Genomic DNA, 13514 nt, shown 5'->3' with positions numbered 1-13514 from the left:
TCTCCCTTGATATAGCCCAGAATTTGTTAAAAACGAAAAGAATTCCACATTTCTCCAATTTTCATATATGCGCACTAGGCTAGTAACAAAGTTGGCAGTAGATAGAGAAATACATTTTACTTTCATCACAGACCAAAAATATTTTAAAAGCCCCATAAATTACTATTGGATACAATTCCACACATAAATGCAAGTGTGTCCCTGAAGACCAAGGCCAGACAGAAAAGGTCACTTGAAAAATGAAACATTCTGGAACTGGTACAAAGAGCTCACTGACAGAACTTCATACAACATGGCATGGTATTTGGCAACTCTAAACTTAACACTGAACATGATGTCTTACCATGATAACAAAGGGAGGGTCAAGTTTGAATCACTGTAGAGCTTTTTCCAACACACCAGAAACATCGCAATTCACAAAAGATAATTTTGGAAAAGAACCCCCTACCACACACACACACATATCTATTATCTATTTGCGGTGGCCGAATTTTGCTATTCAAAACCCTTTTTAATGGCTGCATCGATCGACTTGCGGTTTTCGCCAAAAGATTCTTTAAAATATTGTCCAGACCATGACACTCTTGGTTTGTTTCAGTTTTGAGACTGTTTTGCTCCAAAAAGCTAAATTTCTTTATTTCGCGGATCGCTTTTGTAGGCCGACGCTTCTGTCTCAGTAATTTTAGAAAATCCGGAAGTGATATTTCGCGAGGCGCATTTTGTTTTGAGAGTATAAATCTAGACCTTATAATTTTTTGCATCTTTCAAGATGTATTGCCCCATTCCATTAGAGTGTAAATATAGTAGGCCAATGACTTTTAGTTGATGTTAAAGCACCAGCGTAGACGGTCAGAGAACGGTTAGTATAAGAACGTATAGGCACCGCCGATCATTCCTTTCATCAAAAGGGGGCCCAGCTAGTAATATATATAGGCCTAAACACACACACCCTCAACCCATCCTTTCCCATTATCAAAGTATCAAGTTTAGAAAAATATCTTTAGAAGGAGGTGTAAAAAATTCTTTGTTCTCAAAGCGAATCAAAGTAAGCAGACATCAAACCTGAACCTACCACACATGAATTAAGATAAAACAGCATGTCACAGTCACCTGCACACCTACAACACATCAGACGAGTCTTGTATCCTGCAACTCAAGTTCTGCCCCCGCCCCCAACTTCCCATTCCAGTTTCTGACATACCGCTGAAAAGAACAAAATCATAGCTTTCCACAGGTAAGTGAGTACATTGAGAAAGGTAGAACACCAAAATCATTTATATTTGATCCAAAGACAAGTGAAATTGTGACACTCTTTTTCCATCTCAGACTTATGAAGCAAAATTCGCAAACAAAACTGACTGATATTGTACTAGGTACATACCAGTCCAGTGGGATCAAATTTATTATCATTACCCAATTGGCTTTTGTGCTGAATGAAATTCCTTCAAAACTCTTTCGACATCAGGCTCCACCTTCATGTCTGTCCCATCAACAGCAAAAGACGACCTGCAAAGGAATACATTAAACAGAGGACACAATTAGTCAAAGCACAATAGGCAACAAAAGTTTGCTATAATATAAAGGAAACAATCTGAAGAGCATTCACTTTAAGGACCTACTGAGTCAATATTTGTAAGCTTAGTGGCTCAGCAAATTTCTTAAAGGCATATTGTGTTATAAGCGTATTATGAGTTTGTTCGACCAATAAACAGGAATTAGCTGATTTCTTCTTTGTGTCCATAACAGTTATTTTTACTAATTCCCACAACAAGATTTTAGTTTAGTATGGGGTTTTACGGCGCTTGCAACTGCATAAGGTCACATGAGCGCGCAAAACACAAGTTAGTTTTTTGTATGTAGTTCACTGCACAGCTGGGTACGGGTTATTTGATCTTTAAACGTTAAAATGTGAGGCATCGTGGTGGAATCAGGCTCTCGTCAAAATAATCAAAGTGAAGAAACTTGCATCTTTCTGCGAATTTGTGAATTTTAATCAAATTGTTGTTTTTGGGTTCAACACCTTTCATGCTCATTAAAGAACTCATTTCTGTGTGGATTTTTCTGAAAAACGTTGATTAAAGGCACAAAAGATGTAAATTTTCAGTTACCACGGACTCTTAAGCTAAGGATATAAGTAATCTTTGGCGGCCATTTTCTCACTAATTTTACCTCTGAAAACAGGTGGCCCCCACCTCCTTCATTCTCAAATATCTCGACTTGTATTTAAGATAAACGGATATATTTTTTAATGCAAATAAAGACCAGAGAACATGCTTTAAGATGATACCAACTCAATGTGCCCAAAAACTGACGAGAGCCTGATTCCACCACGATGCCTCACAAATATTAAAAATTCGGTGTAGATATATAATTTCAGTCTAAAACAACTTTCATACACCAAGATTTAAGGTACAGAGAGTATTGGAGAAGCTGAGATTGAGCAAAGAAATGCTTTCCTTCTGACTCTAATTTTGATAATTTTTCTGTAATAACAAAAACGGATTCTATTACAGTGGAGTCCACTTATAACGAGTCCTGAAGTAACGAGAAGTCTATTATAAAGACATGATTCTAAAACCCCGTTTTTTTCCTTCTTTATCTTTGTAAATAAAATACTGCTATAGCGCAACCAGATAAATGCGCGAGTCGGTTATAGCGGAATATTGCTGCTGCTGTGCACACCGCAAAGGCCATTTATACATGAAAACCTCGCTAGTTGAGAAACTTGTTGGTGATCAAATGAAACAAAGAATGGGAGAGCCCATGTGTGCCACCGATGAAGGCCGGAGCGAATGAGTGGGGAGGGTGTGGCACGCGCAGCCAAGCCGTTGTGAAGCAGAACGCATTGCCTGATAGTGATAAGCCAGCCTAGTCTAGATTATCTCAGCCTATCATGCCTCTCACTTCTCCGATGCAGGGATGGAGAGGTCATACTCATAGTGCTGTGATGGATGGAGCAAATGTGTGACGTGCGCAAGCAGACGTGAGAATGCACCACAGGGTGTGGTGGGGTGGAGGACAACACAGCGGGCGAGTTACCCTAGAGAACTTTCTTTCCGATAGCCAACGCCGAGCTGTCAACATCGCTAACACTAGACAAAGAAACCTGATTCAATTTTTGATAAAATAAGACCTAGAGGTCATGTTGAAAAAAGCCATCATCAGAGGAGATATAACAAAAAGAAATAAACAGAACACCAAACTCATAGATTAGGCCTACTTCATTATTTCCTTTGAATATATTACTGGATCCCTTACGACGAGAATCCTGCTATAACGGACATTTCATACCGGTCTCCTCCCTCTCGTTATAACAGGATTCCACTGTACAATCTCATTATGCTCAGCGAGCACTAGCAATACAAACTGAGCCTACGATCCTCTTGTAAGCAATTCATCAGTGTTTTCATGAAATCTCAACTCTTAAAAAAACCAATTACCTCAGCTGTCACTCAGTGGGGTGAATCGTGTGATGCTAGTACAATTTTCTTTTAAAAAGTATCAGGCACAAGGCTTTCCAGTGCCGTAAAAGCAAAACAAATTGTTCAACCACTACATCAAACCTGCCAACCACTCCATGACCAAAAATATGAATAATCCTCAGAATTCCTCCAAAAATAGTTTTTTAGGGAAAAAAATCAGGGGGTCTCAAGAACCCCAGTTGATTTAGGACGGATTTTATTTAAATACTTTACAGGTCTACTACAGATAACAAATTACAAAACAAACCACTTGAACTTGCCTTAAGCTAGCACTTCACAATTTTATTTCCAGGTAAGGACTTTAGAGTAGGCCTCCCTAATAGTTCTGAGGTAATCAGAAAGATTGTTCTATACTCAAACTACAGTCATTTCTGTGACCTCAGATGTTTCTCTCAATCTAATAATATGTAACCGAAATGTCACATAAATTTTAAAAAATTGCAAACACCACTTGTCAACTCACAAATTTTTGGCAGCACCAAATCCACCAGGAAACACCACTGCATCAAAGTTGGTTACTTGCAAGTCGGAAATCGGCTTTACATTACCTCGAGCAATTCTGGCCGACTCTTTCAATACATTTCTGGGAAAGAAAAAAAAACACTTTCACAATTAAATTAGATCTAAATAAATAGTGTAACATAATTACATTAAAATTTTAGTCTTTTCTTATCAAACACAGAAAAACCCTCATTTTTAATTTAGAATTATGTAGGCCTACCCCTCCCTACTTACATTGTAGGCAGACATCTAATTCAAACACATGTGTGTGTGAGCACCACATTAGGGTAAACCACAGCTCATGACAGTGGAGAAGAGCATGGAAGAACCAGGTAAAAGACTACATTTGGCAAGATACCAAAGCTCAAATGCGCTACAAGCACTGAGTCTCCATAGTCTTAAAGGTGAGAGACTTTGGTCTGGTGAGTATTTTGAGCAATGCCAAGTGATAAGGCTATTGGCAATGGAGAGTGTCTCTCACTACTTTCAACAAGACACCACAAAGGCAGCTCAAATAGACGGCACTATATTATGGCCACCAGCAATGGTATGTGATTAGTAGAGCATACAGATATCAATTTATATTAAACAACAATACAGACTCAACCAAAGTGGTAGGTCAAACTGATGGGCATAGGCCAGGTAACCCCCCTTCCCCTCTACAAACCCTTCACACATTTGCTTTAAGTAATAACTATTCAAAGAACATCTGCAACAATAATAGGAGAAGTGTTTACTCTATGAACCGACATGGAAACTTACTTCCATACTCAGCCCCTCTATAACTTATCAAATACATATTTTTAAAATTTTAATGTACTGCTTGGCAGCTGCGGTAGAGACTGTTTTTCTTGCATAAAAGTGACATGATTTGCGTGCCTTTGAATAAGCTTGCAAGACATATTTGTGATATGGACAAAGAGAGCAGTACTTTATCCTTGTATTCAATAGAGCAACTATTTAAACTTCTTTTAAAAAATAGCAATTCAAAACTATCACTTCTGTTCAGCCCAAGCTCCACAATTACACAGACCACCAACTGACCTGCCATCCTCTGAAGGCTCTCCCTTAGTGTGGTCAACAGTGTGCATCTGGGGGATGTCTGGTGCAAACATGGAAACCTCAGCTCCAGCTCTGCTCAGATGGACCCAGACTCTAAGATAGACAATCAGAAAGTCCCAGAAAATATTTATATTCAAAATATTAGAGGAAACCTGAGGGACGACAATCAAATCTTCTTTTATAATAAACCAGCAACTGACTGAAAGATGAAAGTAAAATTTATAATTATCTATGAAGTTTGTCTTTACATACACAAAAAGATAAATACACCTATAATCAGTTGCCAAAGATGAGGAATTTAAAGAAAGTTGTCAAAGGCAGTCCTTGTTCAAATGGCAATTATAATAATAACAATAATAATAATAGGCCTACTTAATAATAGAAATAGCATCATCATACGTAATCCCAAATTCCCACTGAACAGCAAGCTATACTGCAAATCAATTTTGATGTACACAGTGGAATCCGCTTAAACTGATCACTCTTTAATCAAAAACAACAGTTAGCCGTATTAGAAATAAAATCCTGGATTTTTTGTCTTCTTTTTCAGAAACCTCGTTAAACCGAAAAAAAAAGGCTAAACAAAGGAAAATCTGACAGTCTCAGTGATTTAACAGTTAGCACACTCCACTGTGTATGACACTGTGTATGTCTATATTTGCCAGCAAGAGGAAACTCATTTGCCATCTAATGCCTTGTCAGCAAACCTAAACAGCCATTTTAAACATTCCTGTTCTTTGTCAAAACTGACACGTACGCTGACACTTCATGGACCTCACTTCCATCATACACTCCAGAGCCAGCGAGTACCTGCAATGACAAGAGAAAGATAAAGATAAATTATCATTTGATAGCTCATGCAGAATGAAGAGATTAGACGGTTAATTATTGAATATCTCCCTTTCATTACTTCTACATTGGAACCTAAAACTGCTACTCATCTGAGAGTCCCGACGAATGACAGCCACCTGTATAAGATAATTCAAGTCTTATAATTACTGCCATTTCTAATTTTCTCCCGTGGTATTTTCTGAATTATAATAAATAATAGCTTCTTGTACGACATATTTACAGGGACAAACAGAGCAGTGCACTATCCTTTGTATCAAATGGAGCAACCACTTACATATTTTTTTTAAAAACAGCATTTCATATTCACTTTATTCAGTCCAGGTCATGAATCGGGGGCAGGGACTGGGGTGCGGTTTACGGGTTGTGGTTACAGTTCGGCTATCCCATCATGATATTTAGCCCTGAGCAAAGCAGATTATCAGGGTGGTGTGGGTGCGAAATCTCACCACTATGCATGTCTTCAAAGTGCAAAGGGAAGCGTGTTATAATCCCTCATAACCCATTATAATTAGCTCCGCCCACAGCTCATACACAAATCATAAGTGAGATGCGAGTGGACACTGTTTTCTCAAAATGAAGCTACAGCGAGCACCTAGCTTACCTCAGTGATTGGCCCAAATACAGATGACATACTTTTGCCATCTATTTAATTTTTGTTGTCCTCCGGGGCTTCCCTCGCCAGCTGTTGACTAGATTCACTTTGCCGCTTAGCGCGCGATGGGCTACGTCACTAGGTTTCATAGCCAACTGCTTGGGCTGTGTGTGTGTGCGTACGTTTGTGTGTGTGTGAGTGTGTACTGGCGTGTGTGCACACGTGTGTGTTTGAGTGTATGTGTGTGCACGCGCTTGTGTGTGTGTGTGTGTGTGTGTGTGTGTGTGTGTGTGTGTGTGTGTGTGTGTGTGTGTGTGTGTACAACTTTCAGGAGAAGGTAAACTTATGCAACAAGAATTGCTGAGACTGTCTATAAAAGATTATAACACATTAATACCCCAAAAAAACCCAAACATGACAAGATCTATAAAGTCAACAGTTACTGGTGAGGGAAACCCAAAAGTCATGAGGGAACTCCCCCCCCCCCCCCAAACAAAAATAGATGGTGGAAATACGTCATCTATATTTGGGCCAACAACAGAGGTGTGCTTGGTGCTCGCTGCAGCTTCATGTGTTTTCTAGATATAGATCTAGATCTAGATCTAGATATCTAGATCTTAGATCTGAGAGAATTTAATTTTTAAAAATTATCAAGCTTACCACAGCTACGTTAGATTGCAAGGACGCACTAGTCTGTAGCAGTCTCAAGTTCAATAATTTCTTTACACTGGAGGGTCGGAGAGAACAAATTCTAGAGTAGGAAAACATTCTGCAAGGACTGACTACTTATAATGCCCAAGCTATCGGAAACAAAAACTGAAAAATAAATAAATAACTTGGTCCTTGGAGCCAGGCCGGGGTTGAACAGGTGAGCAGGGTCTGCCTCGAAAGTTGAAAGGTGACACAAACAAACTAAAACATGCACTGACTGCTAGACTGGAAACTGGGAAGAAACAGAATAGTTTCGTTGTTTTATCTTTTCGGATAAGAGGAAAATTATTATAATTCTTTCAATTGCAAATTTCGTAAAATAGTTTCATCTAATTAATTTTCAGTTTCCATTGTATAAATGCATAGTTGTTGTTTTTTTTTAAATCAATTTTGATGTTCCCATTTGAAACTGTGATAATATTAGAGAGTCAAAAAAAAAACTTATCTGGTTTCACGATCAGCTCTGGTGGCCGTTTTAGTTTAGTATAAGTGCGGTAAAAAAATCGTGACGCAACTTATCTTCAAATATCTCTTCAACTTCAACGGGTGAATCAATGTCACCCATTCTTTGCACAGCAGATTGTATTTTTGGGGTCTTAACTTAATCCTTTTCCCCCAATACAATTGGGGCAAGATTTTATCATTTTCTTCATAGACACTGATAAAAAAAAAATACAATAAATCTCCATTATGCAGAAAATGGGATTGTTCACAGCAGCTGTACTCCCCTACGATGGCCTCGTCACAGCTCACCAATGACACTTTTTAATAAATAATTTTGGGCTCTATGCTATTCAAAGGTCCAAAATGCCGATTTTATGATAATGAATAGAAGGATCTCGAGAATAAAATGTTATATCCTGACAAAAATTGAATTATTTTGCATAGGCCTAAAACTTGACAAGCCTCTATACAGATGTCACGAGAAGACAGATCAATTTTTACAATTCATTATAGTTTTTGAATGAAGACAGAAATTTCAATTTTCCAAACCCATTATGCCTACTTTATAGGCCAATAGCAAGTATACTCTGGGTTCTTTTAAATGTCATAGCCTACGAATGTTTCAAAACTTTCAAGATACAAGACTTACACGTATTCTTCATGAAACGGGCTACGACGAAACTCAATTACTACCGGTCAGTATAGTACAACGGCTTATGAGAAAAACCTTTAAAAAAAGAAAATTCAAAGCACAAATTCAATTTTCTCTATTTATGAATGGGCTCCTTTTGATCTTAAGTTTCCAACAATACTCTCAGAATGAATGGCTTGCAAATCAATGAATAGCGGAGGCTCAATTTTCAGTATTCTCTGAGGGATTACAAAAGTAGAGAAAATACTATTTAAAAAACAAACAAAAACAAACAAGAGCAAAAAACAGTCAGTACCTCTGAGCAATTTTCAGATTTTATGTAGGCTATACTTTCAATCATGCAAAACAAACATCGGAAATGGATTCCTCAGACAATTTCGCGTAAGAATTGATCTCATTCAAAGGTCCCGGGTAGCGACTGAGAAAAAATTCTTCTCTAAAATTGTCTTCTTTTACCTTCTTTCCTTCTCTCTTGCAACATCCTGTCGTCTGCTTTCATTTCCACTTTCTGCCCCCACCCCCTCCATACCTCCTTTGCCCCCGCCACTGGGCTACTGACTCTTTCTGCAGCCTTCCTACTGATACTCCTTGGCTCCTTCTTATTGCTGTCGTTCAGCCACACTCCTGGTCTTCTGGGTAGGAAAGATTTACACCTAACCTCGGACAAGGATTAAATATCTCTGGGGCCCCGAGTGCAAGTTGCGCACGTTAAAGATCCCTTGGCGGCCCAAAATCGATAAGAGTAAGTTTCGGCAGCCACCAATTGAAACTGTTTGGTGTGTCCCGCCCGCGCAAATGACTTTATTCAGTTGCGAACGCCGTAAAACACTTATCAAAAAAGAATTACATGTATTATATAATATATAATCTATACATATAATAGTCCATAATAATTTAATAATTCAAACTGCAATCACGATACAGGCTCTACAACAGTGCTTGTAAACTTCGTTTTATAGTCAGCGCCCGTTTTGCCACCTGAAGTTTAAGAGACTTATTTTTTTTTCTTACCACCAATCGACATTATTTCCAAGCCAGGCATTGAATAATATAATAGTGATAGCCTACCTGTCACTATCCGGGGGATCCCCACCGACCAACAAAATTGCCAAATCGCCCACGTGCACTGGCCTACAATTATGAGTGTTCTGGGAAGGAAAAACTGGCTAACCAATTTTACTCTTGACTAGGCGCCCTTTCGAAATAACACGACATTGTGAATGTTGATTATATCTATTATTTAATTAATTTCAGTAAAGAATAACAATATGAGATGTCTGTTTTCATAGAATTATGACGCTTCTATTGTAGCATCTATATATTATGTAACATGTAAGATGAATAATGAATACCAAGACTTGCGCTGGTTAAAATAATTGTCTCGGAAAATAGTGATTATGAATCGTTTCTGAACAAGAAAGAGCATTGTTTGAGAAATGAATACATAGAATTTTGGATTGTTTTCTTTTAGAATATCATTCAGCTGGGAAGAGAGCAGGATTCTGTGAACTGTATACAGTAGTATACACATTGCATTGCACTTTTGGGCTTTTGGATTTATTTTTTTAAATGTGTATTTACATAACGTATCTATTTATTTATTGGGGGGGGGGGGGTGAGGGGGTTAATGGATGGGTCCTTATTCATTTAATTTTTAGGATAAAAATCTCCTATTTAAACATGTGAAATTGAAAATTGTTTAGATTATATCGGGTCAACTTATCTCTCAAACCCTCTTCAAAAGTATATTCCAGCATGAAGTCTTACGTTGTCCAGTGATAAAACAATTAAGTTACTACAGGTAGGTCCTACTATTATATCATTCATTATTAGAGAACTACAATAATTTAATTGGACCAGGCTTCTTTTCGTATTACACTCCTCTGAAGTGGAATGGCTTTCCCAGACATTCGAGACTCAAGTTGTTGGCAAGGTAGGCCTATAAAAAGAAATCGAAAACGTGTCTTGTTGGCGAGGCATGTTTTTTGTTCTCTGTATTCAATTTCATAATATTGGTTTTCTGTAGAGAGACGGCGTGGGAAGAAAAACAAAATGGAGAGAGAGAGAGAGAGAGAGAGAGAGAGAGAGAGAGAGAGAGAGAGAGAGAGAGAGAGAGAGACAGGGGGGGGGAGATTAAGAGAGAGAGAGAGAGAGAGAGAGAGAGAGAGAGAGACTAAGAGAGAAAGAGAGAGAAAGAGAGAGAGAGAGAGAGAGAGAGAGAGAGAGAGAGAGAGAGAGAGAGAGAGAGAGAGAGAGAGAGAGAGAGAGAGATATCATAACTGGAAATGCGCTAAATTTTAATACGGATGGTTCAGAACCATTCGTAGAAATGAATTAACCCACGTATCAATTGCAATGAGCTTTAAAATCATTTTCATGGGCATTTGGAAGTCTTTTCTTTTCGAAGCTTCACTCTTCGCATCTAAGTGCAGGAGAGAAATTCTCGAGTCACAACCCTCTGCCCTCTGTAGGGATTTAGCAAACAAACTCGGACATCACCACAGACCATACAGTATGAGTAAACCTTTGAGAGAAAAGCTATTCCATCGACTTTTAATTTTTAATATCTTGACGATAAATGAAAGTCACAACAAACTTTCTCACACATCTAAGAAAACCGAGATCTGAACTTGTAAGTAGAGCGTAGTAATTTAACTAACCTGCTTAAGTTTTCAGACACGCTTCAGAAGCGGCAGTAAGTCTGGGTTTTTGTTGTTGTTGTTGTTTTTTGTAAGTGTTTTACGGCGCTCGCAACTGCATAAGAATATGAGCGCTCAGGACACATTTAACATTTTCAGAAGGTAGGACAATTTGAATTTTGCCCGGGTGGCGATCGAAGCCTACTCTTACGACTACCAAGGGATTTTAAACGTGCACAACTTGCACACGGGACCTCCGATATTTTTCTCCCTTGTCCGAGAAGGCTAGGTATAGATTTTTCCTACCAGAAGATCAAGGGTGTTGCTGAAAGACAACAGTAAGAAGGAGCCAAGGAGTAGCAGTAGAAAGGCTACAGAAAGAGTCAGGAGCCCAAAGGAGGGGGCAGAGGAAGTAAGGGGGTGTGGGCAAAGTGGCGACGAAAGCAGAAGACAGAACATTGCTAGAGAGTAGGAAAGGAGGAGAAAGAGAAATGAGACAATAATTTAAGAGAACATTTTTCCGTCGCTGCCCGGATTCGAACACGGGACCTTAAAATAAGTTAAAATGAGAGGCGAACACCATAAACCTCTAAGTCACGAGAGCCCCCACGGTAAGTTTGAATAAGATTCTGCTAAAGGAGACGAATAAGAACATATTACTGTCCCTGTGTCTGCATAAAACGACGGGGACAGATATGTACATTATTGTTTCGAGTTCTGGGAGTGTTATATATACATGTATGTACTAAGTACTGGTGTCATTTTAAAACTTGTACAGAGCTCAAGTCTGCAGTGAACTGTACGACATGCGGTACGTTGAAATTCTTAAAATCCCTAGGGAAAAAATACTTTTTCAGCTTGATTGTGCCCCAAAGTAGTTATTTTCCTCTACTTCTTTTGTATGTTGGTCACTCTCTTGAGAACTATTTCCGGGGTGCCTTGATCGTCGAAGTAGACTTTGTGCTGTAGAAGCTAGAGAGGTGAGCAGAGTAAGCCTGATTCCCAGCTTGGACTTTTATCTTGACATCCACCCTTTGGCGCTCATATGACCTTATGCAGTTGTGAGCGACGTAAAACAGAGAGAGATATTGAGAGAGAGAGAGAGGGGTATTGAGACTTGAGAGAGAGATATTGAGAGATATTGAGAGAGAGAAAGAAAGAGAGAGAGAGAGAGAGAGAGAGAGAGAGAGAGAGAGAGAGAGAGAGCGCACTAGCACTTAAGCCGGAGGTTGTCAAAAACTCCTGTATTTTTGCAGATGATCAACTTGAGTGTATCCTTGAAGCCTCTTTTATTTCGTTTGACATTTTGTCATAGACGACAAAGCACACTGAGCAGGACAGTGGTCGACCATAAATATCCCATACAAGAAAAGCATGAAAGATAATCTCAAAGTCGTCTACCACTACTACTACCAGACATTCTCGCAGGAACCTAGAATTGAACAAACGTATTGGCGAGGTGTAACAACTGCCTCTGAAGCCAATCTCTCTTTTTCTTTTTGCATATTTGTATAATATACATTATATCATATTATTATTATACATTATATTTTTCTTATGTATAGTTTATGGGAAGCTCAGTAAGCCGATGTAGGCCTACCATTAATTCATTAATAAACATCAATAACCTACTTCTATGTTGATTTAGGCTGGTTCTGTTTCACTCTCTTCGTTTATCCACTTCTATTGCAGTTCCATTTGTATGACAAAACAAACGCATTTGTCCTCTGCAATATACTTTATGTCAATAGTAGTTCACAATTTCCCTTTTGTGAATACAGTCTCAAGCAATATCTGTATGTGCACAGTTTGATTTTTTAAACTAAAGTTGAACCTGTCCAGACGGCCACCTGTATAAGACCACCACCAGTACAAATACTTTCCACCCCATCCCCTTGTGTTTTTACTATATTATGGAACTGCCTAAAACAATAACCTGTACTTGTACAACACAGCAACTGACACAAGATTCATATGTTATCAACCAACAGCCAAAAAAAACCTGCTCAAGATGGCCACACAAATCAGTCATCAGCCGATGCATTGTCATAAATTATTTATAGGTCCCTGACACAGTGGACGAGCTGTCACAATCCATTCACCTGTAGTTATTCTTAGCCTCTCCAATTGCTGACCAGTACATTGCAAAAGCAAAGTTTCTGGTTCATTTGACTGTTCTAAGCGGACCACTGTAACATTTTAAAGGGCCTGTATGGTGGCAGTCCTAAGCCTGCGACCCGTTCGGGAGGGACCTCAGAAGGAAATATTTTGTTTTCATTATTTTGATATGTCCTCTTTAAGATGGCAACTTTTCTCCTCAAAAACGGGCGGCCATCCTAGACAATTTCTACTGTGAATGGTTCCACTGTTCCTCCAAATTAGTCTATTTTTGCATAAAATTGAGACCAATAGATGTTGATGATGTATTAGGAGCCAAAAGTATGATAGTTTGAGTTCTAAAATATTTCTTAACAATACCAATCCTCTGAACAAACTTCTTAAGTCATTTATTGCCCTACAGACTGACTCAATTATGTACATAATATAATTTTATGAAATAAAACCAGTCAAGAAATAAA

The 13514-nt window shown here is 38.6% G+C and overlaps 1 protein-coding gene across 1 annotated transcript in view; it reads right to left on the bottom strand.

The window, feature by feature from the left end:
• LOC101845180 (glutamine amidotransferase-like class 1 domain-containing protein 3A, mitochondrial) overlaps positions 1–7422 on the bottom strand; it is an 11790-nt gene extending 4368 nt beyond the window's left edge. The window contains exons 1-5 of the mRNA XM_005103336.3: positions 7150–7422; positions 5803–5855; positions 5028–5138; positions 3946–4065; positions 1414–1506 (exon numbers count right to left, since the gene is read on the bottom strand). Of these exons, the coding sequence (XP_005103393.1) occupies positions 1414–1506; positions 3946–4065; positions 5028–5138; positions 5803–5855; positions 7150–7257 (485 nt within the window). The 5' untranslated portion in view covers positions 7258–7422. The remainder of the gene's footprint in view (positions 1–1413; positions 1507–3945; positions 4066–5027; positions 5139–5802; positions 5856–7149) is intronic.
• Positions 7423–13514: the final 6092 nt, after the last annotated feature.

Source organism: Aplysia californica, unplaced genomic scaffold (assembly GCF_000002075.1).
Source record: "Aplysia californica isolate F4 #8 unplaced genomic scaffold, AplCal3.0 scaffold00368, whole genome shotgun sequence".
NCBI classification, from domain to species: domain Eukaryota; kingdom Metazoa; phylum Mollusca; class Gastropoda; order Aplysiida; family Aplysiidae; genus Aplysia; species Aplysia californica.
Note: the sequence above shows the minus strand (reverse complement) of the source record. Positions and strands in the feature narration are given on the sequence as shown.